General features: G+C 28.8%; 2 protein-coding genes and 1 long non-coding RNA gene across 3 annotated transcripts; 2 read left to right on the top strand and 1 right to left on the bottom strand.

The window, feature by feature from the left end:
• Positions 1-2,434: 2,434 nt before the first annotated feature.
• Positions 2,435-4,462, bottom strand: LOC121202822 (auxin-responsive protein IAA14). Its single transcript, XM_041101369.1, has 5 exons — positions 3,774-4,462; positions 3,478-3,695; positions 3,246-3,381; positions 2,962-3,023; positions 2,435-2,865 (listed from the first exon to the last, which is right to left on the bottom strand). Exons 1-5 carry the CDS (start codon positions 4,067-4,069, stop codon positions 2,828-2,830), a joined length of 750 nt encoding a protein of 249 aa, XP_040957303.1. The 5' UTR covers positions 4,070-4,462; the 3' UTR covers positions 2,435-2,827.
• A 16,420-nt stretch (positions 4,463-20,882) lies between these two features.
• On the top strand, positions 20,883-21,981 carry LOC121221034 (uncharacterized). Its single transcript, XR_005918325.1, has 2 exons — positions 20,883-21,330; positions 21,683-21,981. It is a non-coding gene; the product is annotated as an uncharacterized lncRNA (long non-coding RNA).
• A 3,099-nt stretch (positions 21,982-25,080) lies between these two features.
• Positions 25,081-26,530, top strand: LOC107929024 (auxin-induced protein 22D). The gene is made up of 4 exons (XM_016860347.2): positions 25,081-25,433; positions 25,514-25,719; positions 25,837-25,936; positions 26,028-26,530. Exons 1-4 carry the CDS (start codon positions 25,264-25,266, stop codon positions 26,104-26,106), a joined length of 555 nt encoding a protein of 184 aa, XP_016715836.1. The 5' UTR covers positions 25,081-25,263; the 3' UTR covers positions 26,107-26,530.
• The last annotated feature ends 60 nt before the right edge of the window (positions 26,531-26,590 follow it).

Raw genomic sequence — 26,590 nt, 5'->3', positions numbered from 1 at the left:
ACTGCTTTTTACTTTATTTAAAATCTTAGGCAGCTTAGTTTCGAAATAATTGACATCTAATATGATCAAGAATTTTCAAAAAACATATCTATATTTAGTTTGGAGTAGAGTCTTCAAGAATTTTTCAAGCCAAGTAACCCTTATATTTTACTCTTTAAAAATTAAATTATTTTACAACCATTCAAATCAATATTTATTTTTTTTGTAATTAAGTTTAATGAAATTATCTAAGCTTGAAACGAACTGAACAACCACTCGACATGTGAATAAGTCTAATTAAAAAATGCTAATTTATTCCCATTTGAGTCGAAATCGGAATTTCTACCGTCAGTAGTAATTATTAACTCCCTCGCCGTGAATGTGATAATCAAATTTGGGTTCTAACTTTGAGTTTAGGTTGTTGGGCCGTTTGGTTTAAACAAACATCTCTTTGCTCTAGGTTATGATTTTTAGGTTTAGTAATTAGATTATTTTTAGGTTTAGTAATTCGATATCAATTCAGTTAGGAAAATTACAAAAAATGTTCTTCTACAATTAAAATAAGTTATATTATTCGAGGGTATTTTAATCTTTTTATTTTAAAAAATATCAATAAAAATTTACTTGTAATTTTATTTGAACCCATGCTCTTTATATCAACAAAATATCAATCTTACCATTAAACTAAAACTATATTTCAATATAATATTTATGTTTTAATTGTATTATGCATACTTTATTACCTCCATCAATTGTATATCTATACTATTATTCAAGCTCCTGACTGTGTTGGTGTCATAAATCAACCGGGCACCAACTTAGTTAAGAAATTATAAAAATGTTTTTTCATAATTAAAATATGTTATTATACATTTCACTATTTGTTGCATGTTATTTTTAAACAGCAGTTTGTGTTCTAAGTACGTAATTTCCATACGCAGATGCGCGTAATAGAATTTCTAATGCTTTTTTATCCACTTTAATACCTAAATTTGATAACTAGGTTTATTCTATCCATTAAATTTAGATTTTATCAAAGATTTGATGACGTAACACTTTGAGATTGTATCACATTATCACATTTTTATATTTTCCAAATTAAAGTACCAAAATAAACTTGATTATTAAAATACAAAAATACATATATCAAAGTAGAGTTAATTGATAAATTAAAAGATGGAAAATAAGCCTAATTTTTATGTTCTATTTGGGACATTCGATTTAGGTGGGTTGTTGGAATTTGAATCTTAAAAGCAATTCTGTATGTGAATACTTTAAAAAAGTTTTATAAAAGATAAGTTTATTATTAAAGAGATTTCGTCTTTCATTTCTATTCACATTAGTCTCTTGAATGTTTAAAAAACAATATGAAATCCTTTCTTATGGGTTTGTTCAAAATGATTTTGATCTAGTTCATGGTCTATTAAAAGTAGAAGACACTCTGGTGGAATCCTCACGGATAGAAAAAGATTGCAGTCAATAATCGAGTGACATAAGTTCACGTAACAAAATTCATTTTAAAAGTATATGAGAAAACAAATTATGCATAATATATATTATATTTATGTTACATAATTTATGTTTATATGATTTGGAAAAAAATATACTAAATGTACACAAATTGCCCAATCTACTACAGCTGCAAATATGGATAGCATTTGTTGAGTCATTGAGGGTTTTTCAGTGAACGAAACTTCTCAAGGTTCCAAGAATGGGTGTATACTCCTAATAATAATAATAAGACATTTTTTATTGAAGATTATAAAATATATAAATATTAATGATTTTTAAATTATTCTTAAATAGTAAAATGAGCCCAACCGAGTCCGACTCAATTCATAAACCCATAGAGTAATTAAAACCATCTCTAAAGCGCAATTAGCTCAGCTTGTAGGACTATCTTGCGGCACTAATAAGAGAAAAAGGTATCAAATTTTTTTTAAAAAAAATCTCATTAAAACTTTAAAAATTTTAATTAATTGAACAGTAATTTGGTTGACCGAATTAACAGATCTGCTAATGTCCCTGAATCATTGAATATTACTGTTTGTTACAGTTAAAAGGAATGATTGAAATACAGAAGCTGTATTTTTGCTGCTCTTCCACATTGCATGAGTTAGTACATAACATGGCCAATTTGCATATATTATATATCAAAGATATTGAACATGAGATTACATCACAATGCCAGATCCAAAATATATATATAAAATTAAAGATAATATGGAACCATGAGGAACAGGTTTATAAAAATAAACCCAAAATGTTGGTGATCCCCATAGAATTCAATTAATATAATAAAGCATAAACTAATGGCAATGAATGAATGCCCCCAACAGCTTCCACATGGTCATGTTCCCCATCTCTCTTGGGGGTCCTCAATTTCTAATATTTTATTTATAATTAAAAAAAACCCATTATTAATACAAGAACAATATATATATGGAATTATACATGATATGAAGAATCTTTTTGATTTGGGAAGGGAATAAAAAGTACCATTAGCATTAAAACTGAGTGGGGGTATAAGAAAAAGGAATAATAATTATAAACACACACACACATAAACAATAAGCTATGACAACAAAGACAATAGCAAAAAAAAGAAAAAAAAACACATGGTGAAATTATTAAAAACAAAGCCCCCATCATCAGCAACAAAACAAGCCAGCAATATATAAGGTTAAGTTTATTGCTTCTTGTACATTACAAAGATGTCCCCATGATTCTTCTTTTTGCATATCTATATATACCAAATATATATATATATAAACATTAAAAAAACATAAAACACATCCCAATAAGAAGGCTCCCTCCTAGCCTTTTGCTCAATTCCAGGATCTTGTTTTTAGGCTCTGCTCTTGCATTTCTCCATTGCTCTTGGTGCTGAAAATATATATAATATATAGTTTTTTTATGTCATTAAAAGTGGCTGTAATATATGATACAAATTAAACGTAAATTAGTGAATAGAAAACATACCGAGACCAATTGCTTCTGATCCTTTCATTATGCGTAAGCGTTTGCATGAGTCAACAAACATCCTGTTGAGAAATTAAGCAAAAGATTAAAATATGTTGATGATGGAGATGGATGGCTTGTAATGAAGGCTAGCATGTATTTAGGCAAAGGTACTTAGTTGATTTATTTTAATAAACTTATAAGCTTTTAGGGTTTTATATATTTTTTATACTTTGGGGGAAAAGCGAACTTCAATACGCTAAATTGAATTAGGGAATTAGGGTATTTATAGTATAAGAACTTACTGCCATGGGACATCACCAACTAGCATCCAATCTCCATCTTTATCTTCATAACTTGGCACATAATCAGAACTGTTGAGAAGATCCATCAACTTGCTTTCGTTCATGAAATCTATCATTCCTTGAGGTCCATAATTACCTTTTTTTTAAAAACCCAAAACCAAATAAATCTCAACATTCATGTACATAAAAATAATCACACATGCATATGATGAAAAATTACATGTTTACTTACCCATAGTGAAAGAGCTAAACATCTTAGCCAAGGCATCGGATAACTCTTGGTAACTCTTATACATCTTCAAATCAACTTTTCTCAGATATGGTGCACCATCCATACTCACTTTCACCAAAGCTGCACCACTATTCCCACTTTCTTCACTGCTGTTCTTCTGGTTAGCCATTATGTTCTTCCTATATGATCGAACTGGTGGCCAACCCACCACTTGTGCCCTGTAAAAAAAAAGACCCATGTTAAAAAAGAACCCTAAACAAAAACTGGGTTTGGTCGGTCTTATAATTATGACTTACTTGGCAGGAGGTTTTGCAGGATCTTTGGCAGAACCTGATTTTTCCTTAGAACCATTGTCATCAAGGTTCTTGTTTAGATCCATGGTAGATTCTTTGGATTGAAGATTAAGCTTCAAATCAACAGTCTCAGAGAAGCCTCTCTTGCCATTAGTCTTTGGGGAAGAAGAACTTTCCGTTTCATTACCTGCAGCAACAACAGCGATTCCACCGGGCAAACCAAGACACAGTTCGGTCTCTTTGAAGTTCAAATCATCGTCAGTTCCAAGCATGTTAGCCATTTTTCGACCAACTTCCATTGAAACAAAACAACTTGCTTCGACCCTTTTCTTTGATCTATCTTTAGATCCTATTTGTATAGCTTTGGCTTCAGTTTCTCCTTGTTCTTTGATCTGTTTGGTTTGGTTAGGTTTGGTTATGGTATTATGTGAAACTTGGGGGGGGGGGGGAGACAAAGAGAAAGAACGAAACCCCTCAATAATATAAACTGTGGGGGCGAAGCTCGTATGGCTGCATGTGTATGTCACATCAAATTCATGATCAATGGTTTATCAAAACGTGGAACGAGATGGGACGTTGGATCTTCAATACTCCCCCACACAAAAAACCGACTTCCATTGATGAACGTGATTCGATTCTTGAAGGGAAGGCTTGTAAATTGGTCAACTATGTTATCACATGCAAATGTATATGTATTTCGAAGAAATAAACACAAATATTTATTTTATAAATTATAACATCAAATTTAAATTTCTAAATTAGTTTAAATTCAATTTAAACGGTTTTAATCCAGTTTTTACCAGGATTGATTTTTTATCCACTCATTCCTTCTTCGATTTTTTAAAATCGATTTTCAATTCAAATCGATATTATCCAATTCTAATAATAATATATCTGTTATTAAATCTCTTTAAAAATTATAAAATTATGAATTAATATAATGATATAATTATTTTTTAAATTCTTAAAAGTTTATAACTAAATTTAGCCCCTAAATTTTTTTTATTAAAGTTCAAGTCTAAATAACAGCCTACCTCATTCACACAATGCTTCAATTTCTTTTGGAGGGACATAATGCTTCAATTTTTATTTAATAGGAGAGTATGAATTGATATTATATATATATTTAAAAAATGCATATAATTATCATCAAACAAAAAACATCGATAAATATTCCTATTAATTATTCATATACAAATTAAAATAAATTTAAATAGTTGATTGAGCCTTAATTTAATTGGTATGAACATTTTTGCTAATATAAGAGGATGTGGGTTCGAGTGCGCTAAAGCACATTATCTTCTTAATTATGAGTTAGGGAGTAACTATGAGCACTTCTAAATATTATGTCAAAAAGAGCTTTGATATATGGTGATTCGTTCTATCTCTTTTTTTATTATTAAAAAAACTATTAATAATTTATCAATACTAATCCATATAATAATAATTTAAAAACATTAATGATTATATATATAAAAAAAGTTATAAATATTCACTCATTAATTTTGAAAAACCATTATGAAAATTAAATCTTGTAGGCATAATGAGTAGCAGCAAAAACTTAAAAATTCAATGCATATGAAAGTTTCTTTTTATTTTTATTTTCAAGCACATATTTATTAGTTGGGTGTTGGGAGGAGCATATGATTATGCACCACCCTATTCTCATATTATATATTAACTGTATATGAAATTTTCATTAAAAAATTATAACATATTATTATATAGTTAACACACTTCTAAGAACCTTCCAATTATGCACATTCTCACATGAACCAATAATTCATCTCATGCAATTCAACAGATACCATATTTATCTATCTTATAAAGCGGAAGTATGTCTACAAAAATATAAAATAAATGGTTTTGTCTCCAATTTTAACCTAAAGTCTTTTTATTCTTTTTTTTTCCTACTTACCAATTCTCTTAAAAAAGTTTTTGACTTAAAGAACAGAAAATAAAATAAAAATATTGATGACTGCATTTGCAAGGCAACTTAATTTAACCGACACTTGCCCACCCCTACAATTAATGCCACATGCATTTCTAAAAACAATTAAATCCTCAAATTTTTGGGTATTGTTCATAAAAGTTTTCCATTTAATCATATAAAAATATATAAATGAAGTTTGTGTAAAAGATTTTCATAAATAATGTATACATACATATATATATGTGTATATGTGAATAGAAATAGTTACATGTGAACATCAAGTGCTTGTAAAGGTCATAGAAGGGCATGGTGGTGACTTAGAGACAGGTCACATCCCCTAAGAGAAGGAAACATCCCTAACCCAAGCTGTACCCTTGCCATGTCAACATCCCCATCCCCATTCATTTTGGATCCTTTCTTCCTAACTTACCTCTATCATTTTCATATCATATCGATATATACATATATATGATCATTATCATATACATTGTCCATTTATGGTTTAGATTATTAAAGTGATACATGATCTACTTACACGCCATGTTGTTTGACTGAAATTTCCATTGCTAATAACTATTTTTTGGAAGAGAAAAATAGAAAGATGGTAAGTGGGAAAAATATACCCTTTCCAATTTTCATCATTTGGACATTGGTAAAGTCATTATCATATAATAATACAAAGAAGCTTCTTTCTACATTCTCCTTTTAAAGTTTTTTTTTAAAAATATATATATTATTATTAAAAAATTGGTTGAGTTAGTCTTACCTATCAACTGAGTTCCAATTCAATTGTGAAATTATAAAAAAATATATTATTTTATAAATAAATAAATATTATTTTGAGAGTATTAATGTGTATGATAAGATTTAAACAAATTTTTTATTCATACGACGAGTATATCATTAATTGTCTGCTCAAGAAAGTGACACTATCTTTGGATATACATATATATTTACAATGCAATAAAATAGGCTTTTTAGAGAATATTGGGGGAGTTGTCCAAATGTAAAAAACTAAGATTTATATTTGTCATGTGGTTGGTTTTGTTGCCACAAAAAATGCCATGGATGACCGTAAAGAGAGGGGAGAGTACAAAATATCAATATTGTTTTTTCCTCTCAAAAGTGATTTTCATATGCTTATCTACTTATATCTGCCTTCATATAGGGGTGCATGCTAAGCTAGTTACATTTGTAGATATTTTCCAAAATTTTAATTGATGCTTATATTTTAAGCTCAATTGACATTCATATTTGGTTTAATTTGAAGGATAAAAGAAATCTCTTATAAAGATTCTAATTAAACTAAATGATAATATATATTCCCCATATATATACATATTGAATTTAGGGTTTGAGTAGAATGATTCTTTTTGTTTGCTTCGACTTTGATCCAATTTCCATGTATATGTGTTCGGAATCTCCAGTCTCAACCTAATTCACTTATAATAAAATTTAAAACGTATTAAAAAGTTATTATGGTGGATTTTATCTAAGACCGTTCCCAATTTGACCCCTGAAAATATCGATCCACCCTTTTATAGGATTAAGCTAGAATTCAACAAGTTTAGATTATTATTATGTCAAACCTTTTTAAAATGTCATTTATGTTTAAGAAAATAATTGTGTAAACCAATTAAATTAAATGCTTTTATTTATTTATTTAATTTTAGATATAATCTTTCCTAACGACGTAGACATGTCACATTGACCGTCCATAACCTAATTAAACATATTAATCATGACCACTAATCTAGTTTATTAATTTATGGACCTACAAAAACGTAAATATATATGCATCAATGCGAATCTCCTTCACAATACTATTATTCCAAATGTTGGTGGTATATGGGACAGTCGACACCATGGTGGGGGCTGACCAACCCACTCTTTCCTTTCTAATGTCTAAACCTCATAATAATATATATTAAAAAAATATTTGTTTTAATTTTAAAATTAAATATTAAAATATTTCACTAACAATATATTAATTTGATTTTTTTTATAATGTGAAAGATTTTCAAGTCAAAGATTAGTTTTATTTCATTTTAAAAAAAATCTGAAGTCCGTAATTTATTGTGATTGTTTGGAAATCAAAAGAGTGATTTACTTAATCTTCAACTAAAACCAAAGAGGATTACCGAATCAGTTTCGTGGGTGACAAAAAGATCATTAAGCTTTTGTTTTTTTAAAAGGAGATAGGTAGGTGAATCAAATCCTTTTCTTACTTATACCCAAAAAGATATCCAACTTTTGTTATTGTTTTATTAAAAATAGTAAAAATCTATAATTTTATCTTAATATTTATAATATTCTAATAATTAAATTTAAATATAATATTTTAAAATTTTAATTTATTTAATTTTAAGCTAGGTCAACCCGGCTCAAGTCAATCCAGGCTAACTGGAGTAAAATGTGTAAAAAACTTTTATTTGAGCACATTCGAGAATTTTAACCCTTACATGAACGACCCTTAAATGTTTGATTTCAATTTGCTCATTTAACATTATAATCTCAAGAATTTGATCATCCGATTTGTCTGATTTAGAACTAAAATCCAATTGATAATACCGTTAATTGACTTTCATTAAATTCGAATGTGTTATCAATTGAACTTTAATTTAATGCAAGTTTAATCAAACCTTTTAATAGTAAAATGTCACATGTTCAAATTAACTTAATGAAAGTTCATTGATAATGTTATCAATTAAGCTTTAATTTTTAAGTCATACAAGCAGAATTAATGCTAAAAATTCCTCTAATTAAAAATAAGAAGGCTAAACTTTAAATTTTTAAAAAATATAGGGATTAATCGCCTAATTAAACATTTATTAAGCATATATATGTTTTGATATAATGTCTAGAACTACTTATAACCCTTTCTCAACTCTTAAATAGGAGGATATATAAACACACTTTAGCTCGCTCGAACCCATATTTTCCTACACTAACAACAATACCGATGCTAATTAAGCTAACTCAATTAACATTTGTTAAACATACTAATATCATAAAAATATATTTGGTACAAATATATTTTTTATTTCTTGAGATTCATATTTTTATATATATACTCAAATCCCCGTAAGTTAAGACTACAAAGGAAATAACAAAATTGATAATGATAAAAGTGCAATCGAGTCTATTCAAATTTAAATTAGGGTAATTTAAGCTTGTTTTGAAATTTGGAGTTTGATATTCAAGTTGACTCGAGTTTGATTAAGTTCATTTATCAATTTTTGTATTCAAGTTTGAACTCAAGTTGATTAAGCTGATTTGTTCTTAAACTGGTAAAAATATAAGGCTTAATGCATAATTTAGTAAGTGAGTTTGACTTTTCTTTCTAACATGATACCTAAGTTATTTTTTGATTCAATGTGATACATTCTAGTACCTGAAGATAATGATATTAATTTTTTAGTATTTAATTCAGATTTTAGAGTTGATTTGATGAAAATTTATATTTAGCTATTAATATTAGCATTAACTTTTATCAAAGCAGTCCTAATACCCAAGTTAAATTACATTCATCAGATTGTATTTTACAAATTAAGCGCAAAAATAAAAAAAATTGTAATTAACACTAAATTTGTTCTATTAAAAAATCATGAAAACTTCAAACTTGATAATCTAAGCAATCAACTTTATCAAATCAACCTTAAAAACCTAATTAAACACTAAAAAGTTAACACTATTACATTTAGATATCAAAATATATAAAATTTGTCAAAAACAGGCACCGAATTAGACCAAAAATTAACACATGTATCACATTAGAAAAAAGTGTCAAACTCGAACACTAAATAATATATTAAACAAAAACAAAATTTCAAAACACAAAAATAGATTAAAATAAAAAGCTTGAGCATTTGAATTGAGAACTCGAAATCCACAAAATCAATAACTCTAACTCACCTTGATAAGTAATGAATTCAATACAAAATTTTTTAATAAGCTTGAATAATTAGGAGTACTCAGTCTTTTACTTGACACCCTTTGATTAAACTATGAGAGGGAGATTAGTTTGGTTGAAGTAGATCATGAAGGAATAGTTGCACCAAATCAATCCCATATCAAATGAATAATCTGTTCTATTATGGTGAATTCAATGGAAGAAAACGCCATGAAAACCCTGAAATAAAGGAAGAAAAGAACGACTTATATAGTGAACAAGTACGGAGCTGAAACAATCTTTGTTTGGATATCAATGGGGTGTTCAGCGGTTTCACTTTCAATGCTTTTAATCAAGGGCTCCATCACGCATTCAAGCTTAAAGGAAACCGGTCCAGCATTCGGTTTATTTAGCAGGGATATAGAATACAATTTATTTGAAGTGAAATTCTTTTTTTGGTAAATCACTAAATTATTAGTCAACTTTGAAAAGTTGTAAAATGATTATTAAACTATTTGAAGGTTTTCATTTAAGTTATTGAACGGTTAAGTTTTTTTTAAAAAGTCCGGCTAGTGATCTCTAAGCGACAATTCGACAATCGGTACGGTGGATCAATACCCTTCGGCGAGTGAAAGAATATACTTTAGATTCAAATCAATCTGACAATCAATGATAGATATCGAAGAAAAAGGCTGTTTGAATTTTGGTTTGCAGATTCATTATGTTCAAAGCTATTTCATGAAAAAAAGACTGAACTGTAGAAGAGAAGAGAAATGAAAGCTTTCAATTGGTGTAGGCGGTGCGAATAAAAAAGACCATACAACATCTATTTTAATATCTTAGTGACTTAAATGAAAACTTTCGAATAATTCAATAACTTTTTTTAAAATTGAGTGACAAAAACATAAACTTACTAATAATTTAATAATTTTTTTGAAACTTTTAAATAGATTTAGAATTTTCTTTTCGTTTTTTCTCAACAAATTTGGTTAATTTTAGTGAAAACACGTGTACTAATTTGAAAGTGAATGAAAAAATAGTGATTTCCTGTATAACAGATACCTTACCAGCTCATCAACATTGGATTTTGAATGGATGTAATTTTCACATTCATTAGCATCGATTTTTTTCAAGCATAAAACCTGGCTTGTGCTGTTTCTAACCAAAATAATAATAATAGTAATAATAATAATAATTAATTAATTAATTATGAGCTTTAAATAAATTTCATCATATATTCCAAACATAATTATACACATTACCTGGCATGGATTATGGCTGCCCAAACCCATTGCATGTTCAATTATAAGGTGATTGGAGCTGCCCATCTTATCCATATTCTTAAATATCCATGTTAAACATATTTGAATACAACAATGAAGTATAATTATTTAAATATATAAACTAATTTTTTTTAAGCATTCTTATTGGACATAATGCATCTTTTTTTTTTTTGAAAGAATGACATAATGTATCTTCTATTTGTAAGATAGGGGGCAGAATAAAGTCTCCAAAATAGGGTGGCAGAAGCTATCTTAGCCCAATTCACTGTTGTAGCTAAGGTCCGGTATCAGAGAAAATTTTAATTGGGCCGCTAAGGACCCTCTCAAGTTTGCTTGAATTTGAGTAGCGGGCGGAACTGTTGAATGCTTCGGATATTCGGAAAACCTTTTTCTTAACTTGAAATTTACTTTACCAATCGATAGTTTCAGAAAATGAAAAGCAGAAGTAGATGATATGAGTTGTAATTTAGTTTCAGAAAATGAAAAGCAGAAGTAGATGATATGAGTTGTAATTAGAGACAAGTTAGGAGTTTGAAAATAAGACATGAGTAATGAAGGTAGGACAAAAGGTCCCATGAAGATGGATCATGTTGTAGGGAAGGGACCCTTTTTGATTCAACCATGAACGGTCATGGATGCTTCGACGTGGCTTCACCACCGTCTGTCACTTCTTCCTTTTACTTCAGTATTTTCAACTTTTCTTTTTCGAATTTGCTTGTAAAAATCATATATCCATCCATCTTTAAGATACCTGCACATCCGGAACTAAAAAAGGTACAAAAATCCATTCAATTTTCATATCTACTTTATATCAAAAATTGAAACCACTTTGTTCTCAAAATAGAATCACAAATTATGATTCTCATTTTGATAACATTTTAATTACAATTTTGAAGCTATTAAGGGTATATTAATAAAGTTTTTCAATTATTAAAATTGTTAATTGAAATTTTAGATCTTATATGACATAATATAAAAAAATACATATTTCAGAAATGGACAATCGCTCAGGGACAGGCAAAGCCCTAACTCCCTAAAGTAGAAAATTATTCTTTTAGCTCTTGAAATTTGTTTTAAATTTTAAGTAAGTAAATAGTAAAATTATAACTTGTCCCCTAAAAATGATAGAATTTTGATTTAACCCTTCTAAAACTAGAAAGATATATGTCAATACAATGGTGAAATTAAATTTTAATTCTTATAAAAATATATAACTCAATCTCCCCCCTCCCCCGAAAAAATTTCTAGCTTCGCCCCTGAAGATGGATGATTTAAAAATCTTGATTTTGAGTTTCTCAAACTTTTATCTAATACATAATTTATGTTTTCTATTTTACTTTATTTTTAGTTTTTACTTTTAAAAATTATGTAGCAATGTTTTAATTTCATTTTAAATTATACTACACAAGATTTGATGTGTCATTTAACGGTTAAATAATATTTTTAAAATAAAAGTACTTGATTAATATAACATCGATAATTTGAAGATATTATTAGAATATTTTGAAATTTAGAGACCAATAATGTGAAATGTTTGATTAAATTAACTCAAATAAAAAATAAAAATGAGACACTCGTATGTTGGGCCCACAAGGCCAATCAGGTTATGGAAATATTCCACGTGTACATCCCAATCAAGCTTGTCATTATTAATTGTCAACTCCAAGTCCAGACTAATTTAAATCGGTTGGGTCTTAATTAGGTAATGATAAAATAAGTTTTTCAAAATAAAAAATAAAAAAGGTTAATTTTGATTTATGATTTATCAATAAAAGATATATTTGTATTTAAAATTTAATTACAACAATTTTGTTATTTCAACCCATAATTACTATCAAAATTTAAAAATTTTAATATTAATAAATATTTTTTGGATCAAAACTAAGGTTTTCACCGCTGATAGCGGTGGCTAATTCCCTCGTTGCACTCCATAAAATGTGTTTCATTCTCATGGATCTATAAACGAGAAATGAACCTTTAACTTCATAATTAAAATGAAGTAAACAATCAACGTATGATACTATCAAATCATAACTCTTAGCATATAAACAGCACATCAAACCAGATTTGACATTGCCAAAATCCTACCAAGCATCCTATCATTGCTTGCCGATCAAGGATAATGAGAATGAGCATATTGCATTCTTGGACTCCAAGTTAGCTTCCCAAGTGAGGTATAGTTTAAGTCTATTTTGCACGCTATTTTAATCATTTTCATTTTTTTCACCTCACTATTACTTTCTTGAATTTTCTTTTGAACATGTTTCAAAATGCTAACTATGATGTTCCATAACTGATCTTCCTCTTACAGATCAATTGAAAATCCAAACCAACATTACCAACAATCCAACTCCATTTCAAAAGACCCAAAACAATTTTATGAATATTAATATTGGCACCATGTTCATTTATATGATCAATTTTTGGTAAACCTTAATTAGATTGAAGCAAGAGCCATGCTTGAAGGCTTACCCATAGCATGGGAAAAAGGTTACAGGCAGCTAAAATTAGAATGCAATAATACGCTTCTAGTGGAGTCCCTACTGGAGAGCGGCGCTGCCAATAGTAGTCTAGTTGAATTACGATTAATCAGTAGCTTATTCAAATGAGATTGGAAGATTAAAGAGTTCAGAATGTTGATGTTGTTTGAGGAGCCCCCGTCTCTAATACAAGAAGTTTTGCTGCTTGATAGTGATGCCTTTACACGAGTTTAATTAATTTTTGATGTAATTGTTTAATGTTATTTTTCTACCAATTTTTTTTCTTGTATTTCATAACTTATAATCCTGTCATTGAACTAAATAATTAATTCATCAAACAAATTCAACTAAAACTAATTCATCCACATACGTGATTTATAAAAGGTTAAAAGTATTTTTTTTCTCATAAAAAGAAAGAAAGAAATGCATTCACTTTAATTCTTCTGCCATTGATATTAGATGGAAACAATTAAAAGGCATGTATCATTGAAGATTATTATTGTTATTGTTATTTTAAATGATATGGAAAGAAAATGGGTCTTCTTTTATCTCATTTGCAGTACTGATACAAGGGAAAACAAAAAAGGTTCTCTTTATAAGTTCTTTATAATGATACAATGGGGGCGGATTTGTTTTGAAAAGCTTCTGAGTATAGTTTGTTCTTAGCAGATAAATCTCTCAACATGTTAGTATTATTTCCAGTCAAGTCAAGATTTTATTTCTCGATTTTTTTGAGAACTCGAATTAAAGACGAGATTCACACGCTTCATCGAATTGGATTGTAATTCCATTGATTTCGGAATAAACGGCACTTTGAAGATTTTTTTAAAAAGAGTCATCCTCTCCTTGACAATTGATAAAATTCGATTATAATTTATCAAAAAAATAGTAATTATTAGATTTAAACTTTAAATTCATTAAATATTATATTGCTTATTTAGTATAATAAACTCGTGAATAAATACACATAAGCAAACTTCCTTCTTGTAAAACCATATCAAAAGATTTAGGTCAAGTTCATGTATGAACTTGGATTTCAGCAAAGAATAATAATAATAATTATTATTATTTTTCCTTGTAATTTCAAATCAAGTCAAATTTACAATGAAACTAGACTCATTTGTTTCACAATTAGTTATAATCATGCATGCACGCGTGCATGTGCAAAATTCAGTTCACCATAACATAAAAGACCAAACTTAAACTTATCCCCTCCCATGTCTCCGCTGCTATCAGCATATCCATTTGTTTTTTTGCACAACATCCTGACTGACACTTCATCTCATTATTTGGTCAAATTTCGCATAATTTCATGTATATACATTGGATTTTCTTTCCTATTTTGGAACCGGACAAATTAATTAACACTTACAAATTTGATTATGCAGTTCAAAAACTTTTTATATTTGTGGATCTTGTTAGCTTAGAGACTACTACATTATAAATCAATAAGTATAATCTTTTATTTAACTCACTCACTAAATCTTTCTCGTGAAAATAATTTACTTTGTGACAAATAATGAGTTATCTCTTAAATTGGTTTATGTTAGTTAAATTTAATCACGTTGAATTTCTTTAAAAGAGTTGTTTTTTTAACATTTTTGTAAATAAGACGAGTAGTTAACTTTTCAACATTATTATTGTTTGATTTAAAATTTTATCCAATTACAATCTTCTTAAAAACTATTATTACTTGATTTAAATAATCAAGATATATAAATTAAACGTGTCAAAACAACGCCTTAATATATCCAATATAAAAACATATTAAATTTCAAAAATCCCGAATGCTTATGTCTCTATTCTTTATATTATTTATGCTCGTAAAACAATTAATTCGCACCAAAAATAAGGAAAAAAATTAAAACCATATCATTGATTAAAATTCACTTTCAATGACATTATCTAGACATGTACACCACAAGCACATGAGGAACTGAAAAAGGTGGTAGGTTGGGTGGATGGGAGGATACACATTGTTAAAACACACACGCGGTTTAGTCCAACTAACGTATATTTATGTACATTATATAATATTATATTTAGTCTTTAATGTTTACATCTTTTAGCATTTGAACCTTTTTTTTTAGTTAAATTTTATTCATTATATTTTTAAAAGAGTCAAATTTGACCATTAACCTTCGAAAGAGTCAAATTGATGTTTTTAACAGAAATACTTACTAAAATATTAAATTTTAAAATATGGCAGCAAGTATAGCAATCAAAATGAACTCCATGCTATTTTTGGTGTGTCATATAAGACAAATAGTCCCGTATCCTTAATGTTTTAATCATTATTTCTGTTAAAGAAAAAAAAAGTTTGACTCTATTTAAAAAGTTAACAATCAAATTTAACTATAAAAAATATGGGTTAAATTGACAAAAAAATATAAATATCGAGAGCTAAATTTAACATATGCCTATATAATATGTGAAAAATTATGCATGTTGCAGCAGAAGAATTGGATGGACCCTAATTTGTCCCTTTGAAAGTTGGTCCTTACCTAAAGCAAGTGAATGAATCCCTACGGATTTAATGCAATGGAAAGGTGTCCTCCAATTATGGGAACCCCTCAATTTTGTCTAGGTCAGTACCCTTCATTTTTAAGGGTGTGGGGGTTCCTTCATCAGGGTTCTGTTCTGGCACTTTGATCTTGTTTGGGAACATTGATTTTTTTTTTTTGAGATTTTCTACAATAATATTTATTATATCTGTAATAATAATAAACAGAATACAATTAAAAATCCATTTCTAATTGCAATTAAAATGGATGCAAAGAACAAAGAAACAGCCCAAAAGTTTTGATAACCTTTTAAAGGGGCCAACTTGTTTGTGTTGAAGACGACGACGACAACAACATATATCCAGCAATCAAACTGTCGAATATGATTAAAGAATTAATATAACTATAAATTGAAATAATTCTACTTATAATTTTTTTCTCTACACATAAAAGAAAAAGAAAAAGAAAAAGAAGCTACATTGTACTTTCGAAAGCACATCCCATTAACTTGCTTGCATACTTCTTATGTGCAAAAGAATGTGTTATTGTCTCATGAGTTTTTTCTAACTTCATTTTGGTATTTGAATTTGGTAATTAGATTCATTTTAATTTTTGAACTTGATAAATAAAAAAAAGTTTGATGATATGACATGATCTTTGAGTGCTACATCATTAAAATTTTATAGAATTCAAGTTAAAGGATCAAAATGGACTTAATTGCCAATTTTAGGTAATAAAATAGAAAAAAAAATATTGGCATCAAAGTGAACTTAATTACCAAGTTCAGAGATTAAAAGTTATATTAACTTTTTTTAAGTTCCACTAATATAAGGTAGTACAATAACAAGTACACGACAAAAGACAGGTTAATATGGAAAAAAAGTTGGAAATCGAACAAAACCTACACAAGGTATGCACGTATATGACTAGAGGGAGATTCATACATCGGAATTTCAAATGGTGAGACTCAAGCCCAAACTTTCAGAATCTGATAACTCAACCTGTAATAGCCCAATTTTCAATAGTACTAGAACAGTGATTTGAGATCACTAAATCCGATGAAAAAGTTAGAAAAATTTATTAATTAATAATTATAAGTTAAGCGTGATTTTAGAAATATTTTTGAATTAGTGAATTATCGGGTCTCCGTCTGGGTAAAACGGACTCGTAAAATAATTATTAAAAATATTTATAGAATTAGTTATATCACCAATTGGATTTTAGTTAAGTGAATTTAGTTAAGTTAAAGTTAATTGAGTATTAGGACTAAATTGAATTAAGTGTGAAAGTTAATTATAAAATAGAAAAAGGTGAAAGGACTAAACTAATAATTAAACCATAAAGAGTGACAAGTGTGTGGTAATTATAAATACATGTGTAATAAATATATGTATACATTTGTAATTAATATATATACATACTTATTAATTAAGTAAAATATATTTATTATATTATTAATTAAATAAAAGAAATAAAAGATAGAAAAAGAGAATAGAAACAGAATAGCAAAACGAAAACGGGGGAGAAAAGAAAGAAAAAGAAAAAGGGAAGGAAAGAAAGAAAATTTGGGATTTCAAGGTTCAAGGTTTGATTGGTAAGTTAATTTAGTCCCTATTCTTATAATTTTGATGTTTTTGGAATCCTAGAACAAAATACTACTTGATTTAAGTTGAAATTTTGAAAGTTAGTAAATTTTTAGATGTTGTTCATGTTGAATTAATTGAAGAATTAGGGATTAAATTGATAAAATTTCAAGTTAGAATAGAGAAATGAATTAAATTGTAAAATAAATTATAGGTTTTGAATTAATAGGGACTAAATTGAGAGAATTTCGAAATTAAGGATTTATGGTGAAATTAGAGAGTTAAATTAGTTTAAAGTGGGAACGGAATGAAAATATGAAATTAGTTTTGAGAATAAAAGTTAGTCTCGGTTTAGGGACTAAATTGGAATTTAGGCAAATATTGAGTAAAATTTTAAATATTTAATGTGAGATTGAATGGTGTTGTATTGATGATTTTTAATTGTTTTAATTTCGTAGCTAGCGTCATACCGGAATTCTCGACTAAAAAGGGAAAAAATATAGTCAATATCGAATAGCTCAGAATTCCTAATTTGTATTTTTATAATCCGAATCTAATTATTAATTGTTGTATTTTGATTAAATGTTATAGTAAGTGATTGAGGTGAGAATTATTGTGTTTTACAATTGAAATAGATTGTCTTGATATGTGATGAAATTATATAGGTTGAATTGAATTGGAATATATATTATGAATATATATGTGTAAATGTGAAATTGTGCAAATATGATAATTGGATTATTTTTTATATGTATAAAATTCAGTTTTAATGCCCAACTAGACAGAATTTAGAGCTACTGGGATATTAGTAGCATGCCATTAAGGAACTTCAGCACGCTCTCTGATTATTAGCACGTTAGTGCTCTCTGATTACTAGCACGCCAGTGCTCTCTGGTTAGCACATTTGTGCTCTCTGTATAGCACTTCAGTGCTCTCTGTTCATTAGTGCATAACAATGCACCTCTGTATTTGTTTCGTATATCTGGTGTGTTCTATAAAATCTACTTTGAGCTAAGAATAAGAATATGAGATAGTAAACTGAAAATAGAATGTGAAATATGTTGTAAATACATGGAATACACGAGTTATATACTCATGAATTGAATGTGGAAAGCTATTATATATAGCAAGCGATGATAATTGAGTATCGTATGGTTTTAAATGTTTAATTGTGCTTGACATTTTATTATACATATTTTATTGTTTTATTTTTAAATATTTAGATTATAGAAATACCACTGAGTTTTTACTCAGCGTACGGTTTTATTTTTCGTGCGCAGGTTAAGTACTTAAGTTTGATCGCTGATTCAACATCCAACAACGATCCCGAACTCAAATATGGTGATGTTTATTTCTTTGTGTCGGCATATACCTAGAGTGTCTAAATATTAGTTATTTTGTGGTTTGATTGTAAATGAAGTTATAAAATCTATTTTGGAGAGTTTATAATTTGGATTAAAATGATGCTTTGATGACTTGTTTTGATGATATAAAATGTTTGAGATTTCTGTCTGTTTGATCTGTAATCTCCGGTAATACTTCGTAACCCGGTTCCGGCGAGGGATACGGGTTGGGGGTGTTACACAACCTTTACCAACAATGCCAATACCTCATTGGTTTGACCCTATATGATAGGCATCAAGAGCAGTAGGAGGGGGTGTAAAAATTACATTTTTTTACCTTTTAAAATGTATAAAATTATATATTAGTGAAGACAAAATTACACTTTTAACTTCCAAATAAAATTTTAATATAGTTGTCGAAACCATTTTTTATATTTCGAAAAAAAGGATCGATTTTGAAAATGGAAATGGGGAATCGTCACCGATCTTTTATTAAGGTGTGACCGGTTCACCATTAAAAATAATTTTAGATCTGCGAATTTTGAGAAAACAAGTTCGAGAGTCGGTTACGCACGAGGAAGGATTAGCACCCTCGTAACGCCCAAAATTGGTACCGATTTGATTGTTCAATGTTTTATTGTCAAATTTTTGAAAAGATTTTTAAAAATACGATCCTTGATGAGAAAACTTGGATGAAGTAGCTTGAATGATAAGACCACTTATTTCGAAGAAATGAGTTATCACACCCAGTGAGTTAGGGTGTTACAATTCTATCTTCGAAATTAAATGTATTCCTTTTTTATGAAAATCATGAGTTTAAAGAAGGTTACTTGATCATTTAAGTCAATCGAGAAATCAGAATCTAGTGAGTTAGGATTCAATTTCTCGAAATTCTTAAAACTCAAATATTGCCTTTATTTTTGAAAATCGAGACAATAAAATGCCACATCCAGTAAGTTAGGATCCAACATCTTGGAATCTTAAGAGCTTTATTTTAACAATTGTATGATTTTAATAAAATGGGTACTTGATGATATAAATTCATTAAGAAGAATTGAAGCCCAGTAAGTTAGGGCGCAATTCTCTCGAGAGCTCATAAACACCAAGCCCCTTTTAGGAATTTTGAAATAAGATGATTATAATGCTTTTGTAAAACATTATTTTTTAAACAAATATGGTATAATTGAACACCAATGTACAATGTAATAGGATAACTCGCAATCTAATCGTACACAAAAATATTAAGCAAACAATAGATAAATTCAAACAAGAATAGCAACAATAATTTTAAGCACATTAAGCAAATACCAATATTAACAATTGAAAATTAAAAGAATTAGTAATCAATTTCAAAAGACACATTAAGGTAAAAAATATATCATCTCAACAATGATTTGAAAAAGTAACAATACATTTGAGTCTGGGAGTAGATTTAAAAGAAAATTAAGAATGATGTTAAATAAAATAACTTTATTTGAATGAATTTTGAAGTGAACATTATAAAATGTACAAGCATGGAACTAGAATAAATATTTCATAAGCATATTGTAAATAGTAATATATAATAATATACATTGGAATGAATGCAATATTGGAATATTTTGAATAAGTAGATTACATAGAAATTGATTTAAAGGAATATAACTTGAAATCATTGATAGATTATACACATTAAATTATTATAAAACTAATATTATATAATAGGAACACATGATAAAATATTGATGTATCGTAATAAAACAATGTTTTAATAATAATATAGCAAATCTAAAAAACAATGCATGCTGACAAATCTAAAATACTAAAACAAAGAATTTGATTCACAAATAAAAATAAATAAACAAAATTGAATGTCCTTTTTTACAAAAAAAAATTAAAATCATGAAATATACTAATAATAAATATGAAAAGAGGTAAGTAAATGATATAAAAAATATAAAAAAAACAAAAAGAATACTAGCAAATACTAAAAAATTTATAAAATTAAAGAAAATACTAAAATAATAGTGAACATAACAAAAAAAAAGATTTAAATTAAAATCAAGATTTTTGAAGGTTTATATTTGCAATCGATTCAAAACACAGGGACTAAAACATCAATTAGACGCACAGATCTGGAAACTCAATTCTCACCAGTGAAAACGACGCCACCTAACCATGGATCTAAATGAAAATAAGGTTAAATATGCAATACAAATTAAGAAAAATGGAAAGAAATCTGATTGAAACTGAGCAAAACATAAAGGGACTCTCAGAGCAAATAGACCAATAAGTCAGAATGCGTGGATCCTCCCCGGATCGGGTCACCGCTCTGATCGGGTCTTTAAACAACGCCGTTTCAATGCCATTGTATTGGCTCTGAACGGCGACGTTTTAATTCCTGCGCGTTAAACTAGAATAACTCTAAACAAACCTATCATTTTTATTAAAATAAAACCTAAACTAAAGAAAACCCTGCACTGTTCGACAATCTGTTCCTCAGGTTCTTCGATCCCCTTTTCAACTCCGATGACGACGGAGAGAAAGAAGATGCGGCCACCAGGTATATGACTCTTTAACTCCTATTTTCTTTTATTTTTTTACACTGAATATGGAATAAGTATAAAAAAACGAAGCAGAAGAAAGAACGAAAAGAAAAAGGAAATCTGCAATCACCTTTCAAGTTTTTGATTTTTCTAAATCTCTTTCTTTCTATTTAATATTTTTTTTTGTCTTTGTATTGATATTCTGTGTGTGTCAACTTTACAGATGCTGAAAAATGGCTTTATATAGCCGAAAAAATGAAAATTACAAAAGAAAATGTGTTTTGCTCTTTTTTCTATTTTTCTTTTTTTGGTGTCGATTTTTGCTCTTTTGTTCTGCCTTTTCTGCTTTGTTGCGTTCGTTGTGTGCAGGTACGGAGGAGCGGACGTGGAGGCTCGCGGATGTGGCACGTACGGAGGTGTGTGGGCGTGCGCGTACGGAGGCTCGTGCGTGAGGAGTAGCTTGGCAGCGGCGCCTCAGCCATTAGGGTTTTCTTCTTCTGGTTTAGGCTAGTTGGGCTAGGGGTATTTGGGCTTAGGTTTTGGCTAATTGGGTTTAGCGTTTGGGCCACTTGTAATTGAGTTGTTTTTTGGACTGATTTGGGCCCTATTAGGCCTGCTGTAATGGACTGTGGACATTTTAAAATTTGGTTTTATTTTTATTTATAAAATTGAGTTTATTTGCTAAGGGACCTGGGCAGAAATGGGTATTACAATAGTCATTTAAAAAGCTATAAAAACATTAGTTAATAAAATAGTGAAATTTGATTTTAACTTTTATTAAAATTTATTATTTAATTCCGAACCCAAATTTTTTTTGACTTCATCTCTAATAGACAAACATATTAAACACGCAAAACCAAGTAAATATAAAAAGAAAATTTGAGATTGGAACCCTAAAATTGTAAAATACCAATCTTATTGGATGATGTCATGGATGAAAGGGATGTAAACCCGGGATCATAAATTCGATTTCACAATCAATACACGTCTCCAAGCTTAGAGCCAGACACGAATCAAAATCTTTCATGTAGGAGAAATGCTGAATAGTCAAAATCACACAAGTATTAAGTCCACCGTCAATATATCAATGTATATCCAACCTGGGAAAAGCTTTTAAAAGGATCAGATTCTGCAAAATCTAAAACTTATTTGGTATACGTCTTTATCTTTTGGAAGCTGAAGATCACTCAGCCACCACACAAATACAGCTTTTGATTTTTGGGATATTTCGTTGCCGTTGCTGTCGATGCAGTGATGGAGCAATAAATTACATAACCACAACCAACCCGTGTGTGTGTGTGTGTGATATCCATGCCTCCCATGGCCGAAAGATGGTTAATTCCTACTAAACTTTTCTTAGATTCCTTAATGTCCCAATAGAATCCGTCTACGTATACGTCGGGTCGAGTTGGATAAAACGTTATGTCAAATTATAACTGATTTAATACTATTGAGGTTTATAGAATTTATAAATAAATTTGAAATTTAAAGTATAATTTTATCATTATATTAATTTGTAGTTTTATAAAATTTGAAGGAAATATAAAATGAATCGAATCATTTTTAAAAAAAAATTAAAAAAAAAATCAATTCAATTGTCAGTTCAACTTTTTTTTTTGCTTGGTTCCTAGTTCAACTAATCTAATTTTACCTCGATCAATTCACGATCCAATCAATCTAATCAACCACTGCATGTACATAAAAACACTTCTGAAAAGACTTGCGTGCTAATTTTAAAAGATAAAAACCGCACTATTTGAAATTTTAACATATAACTTTCACATTTAATTTTTATTCTTAATAATTTGATATGACAAATTTTAATTTATTAAATTTTACATTAAGGTAAATTGAAATTGAAATTTGATTTTCAAAATAGATAAAGAAAATACTCAAAAGAAACAAGCTGGAATAATCAAAGGATGTAATATTTTAATTTTCTCGTATCTGAAACCAACTTTTACGTTGGGTCTATTTCAAATTAGTCCAAAAACAGGTTTGGACAAAGTAAATTTGGATTTTCTAGATTGGTGAGTCAAAAACTGAAACATACAGATTTAATCAGGAAAACAAAAGATATTTTAAGAACAATGTCTATCAAATAATAAGGGGTTGGATGTTATGTGTATGACTATAGCAGAACAAGAATATTGATGATTAAACATCTTTTTAATGCACACGGGTGAGGCTGAAATTAATGGACCCTCTTCATAATTTTTATGCCTCATCTTTACGTTTATTTTTCTAAACTTATGTCATCGTAATAATTCTTTACTTCTTTAAAAAAAATATCATATTATATATTTAAACAATCCTAGAAAGTACTATCCTCTAAATATATATACACATAAGCATATTCGTTAATATAGATAGATTAATTTAATTAATTGAGTATTTCTTATCGATTGGGTCTTAACTCAATTAGTATGATATTATTAGACATGAATTTAAATACGTTGAAGTGATTATAAAAACAAACCTATAAATTACTGTGATTATATATACAAATCCAGATACATTAATGGAAGCTCAAATACTTAGGAATTGGTAATCCTGTGGGTAAAGGTAGTTCCTATAAAAGAATTATAGGTCAAACATTAATGGAATGTAAATTAATCAGAAGCAGGCTAGATTAAATGAACTTGTTTTCCCAAGTTAGCAATGGCCAACAGAGATTAATTAAATATTAATCAACACGATCAAACTTAAGCGCCTTTTTTTTAATTCATTTCTTTTTTCTTTGAATTTTAACCAAGAATAGGAATAATATTTCAGGAGCTAACTTGAGCCTGCTACACATCACAGTCCACCATGAAAATGACCCCTTTTTAGTCCCCACATGGTCATGCACTGCCCCATACCCTACTCCCAATATGGACCCTTTTCTCACATGGGGATGTTGTCTTAGCTTTTGCCTAGATACCCCTCTAGATACATTGGACTATTTTATGGTCAAGTTAGTTCAATTCCTAATAGATTAATATATATTCTTTTTAAGTACTTGAATTTAATAATTAATTTAATTTTAATTTTTTTTATTTTTATTTTGTCACTTCAATAGAATTCAAGTTTAAAAATTAAAATAAATTTAGCTATTAAGTTCAAATATTAAAGAAAAAAAAACTGCAGACCTAATTGTTAAATTCGGGACTAAAAGTTTTATTAATACAATCCTAAATGATAGAAAATTCTCTAATATGTCTATTTTCTCCATTCATAATATTCAAAAGGTTAAGATATGTTATAAACTCCTATACTCTTTGTATCTTGTACTTTTATCTATAGGAATTTAATTCATTTATTTTGTATATTTCAAAATTTAGGTTTGATTAATGTTAATATTGTTAAGATTATTTTGTTAAATTCAAGTTCATTACCTCGTCATTTTTTTAGTTGCATTACCATCAAGTGATATTTTTTTATTATTTCAAAATGTCACACTAGTAAATTTAATAAAAAAAATAACGATATTAACAGCTGAACTTAAAATTTGAAATTCCTGAAAATAAAAGTATATGGACTAAATTTCAAATTTGTAAAGATTACATACAACTATAATATATTTTAACCTATAAAAACTCAAACTTTACAGAAACAACGGCTCTGATTTTGTTCCACAAGGTCCTCAAAACGCATCTTGACCGTCCCAACTGAATCCTTAGGGAGTGTGTTTGTATATTTTTCTATATGGGTTGGCTGAACTTGTCCCACATTTGTCCCCCTTATTACAAGGCAGCTTGCCTCAAAGTTGCTGCCACTGCTACCGACAGCTTAGCTTGCCTTTGTCCACAATTCTTGCATTGAAAGAATAACAAGGCTTTCCCCCCATCACTTCTTCTTTCATAAACCCTATAAAATTACCTGCCTTTGCATTCCCATCCCACCACACCAAAAGAAAAGAAAACACACACACAAAAAAAAAAGAACACTTGGGTTTTGCTTTACACATAATGGAGAACAGTGTAGCATATGAGAAGGCAACTGAACTAAGATTAGGGTTGCCAGGCATAGATGAACCGGCAGTACTTTCCAGTGTTAAAAACAACAAGCGGCCATTGCATGATGAAAAAAGTGGAGAAAATGGCAAATCTGCTCAAAATGAAACAGCCCCTCCTTCCAAGTAAGTCATCATATATATATGTATATATATGTATGTATATACAACAATTTTTATTTACTAATGGATTATGTAACTTGCAGGGCACAAATTGTGGGGTGGCCACCGGTTCAGTCCTACAGAAAGAACAATTTTCAACAGGCAAAGAAAAGTGAAAGTGAGTGTGGTGGGATATATGTAAAAGTAAGCATGGATGGAGCACCATATTTGAGAAAGATTGATTTGAAAGTTTACAAAGGGTACCCAGAGCTGTTACAGGTTTTAGAGAACATGTTCAAGTTCACCATAGGTATGTATATATGTTGTTATATGATATGATGACATACATGATGTGACTTAGTGGTGAATTGTTTATGATGATGATGAATTTAGGGTGAAAATGACCTCTCTTTTTTTTTCCTTTCAGGTGAGTACTCAGAAAGAGAAGGGTACAAAGGATCAGATTATGAACCTACTTATGAAGACAAAGATGGTGATTGGATGCTTGTTGGTGATGTTCCCTGGGAGTAAGTCTTATTTATCCTCTACATACATACATGCATGATTATATATAATGTATGATATGAAACTTACAGGATTATATTATTTTATTTGCAGAATGTTCATCACATCATGCAAGAGATTAAGGATCATGAAAGGATCAGAAGCAAGGGGCTTAAGTTGTAGTGGTGTATGAGAAAAAAAATTTCTATCTTATTATCATCATCACCATCATCAACAAAGACATATGAGAGAAAGATTAAGACAAAACACAAGATCTAATATTTTTGTCTCTCAGGGAGAGAAAATTAAAGATCTTTTTCAGCTTGGGTTCTCGAGAGATATTCAACCGACTGGGAAAATTTACAAGCAAAACAGATCGACCAAACACACACACACACACACACATATATATAAGATCTGTTTTTTTAGGGTCAACTTTTGTGAAAGATGACAGAAAAAAAGGAAGCATATGGGGGCTAATTAATCCAAGTTTTGGTTGTTATTTTAGTATTAATGCAAAGAAAACAAATGTTGTATTTGTATATCAGTTTTGTGTTGTATGATTAAAATTTTTCTGTTTGATATTGTTCATCAACCTGGAAATTTCAAGTGTTTTATTTAATGTTGCCATTATTTCTTCATTTGTGTTCATTTGCAGAGGTTAACAAATGGATTAT

This window comes from Gossypium hirsutum, chromosome D09, assembly GCF_007990345.1.
Source record: "Gossypium hirsutum isolate 1008001.06 chromosome D09, Gossypium_hirsutum_v2.1, whole genome shotgun sequence".
In the NCBI taxonomy this organism is placed as follows: Eukaryota; Viridiplantae; Streptophyta; class Magnoliopsida; order Malvales; family Malvaceae; genus Gossypium; species Gossypium hirsutum.
Note: the sequence above shows the minus strand (reverse complement) of the source record. Positions and strands in the feature narration are given on the sequence as shown.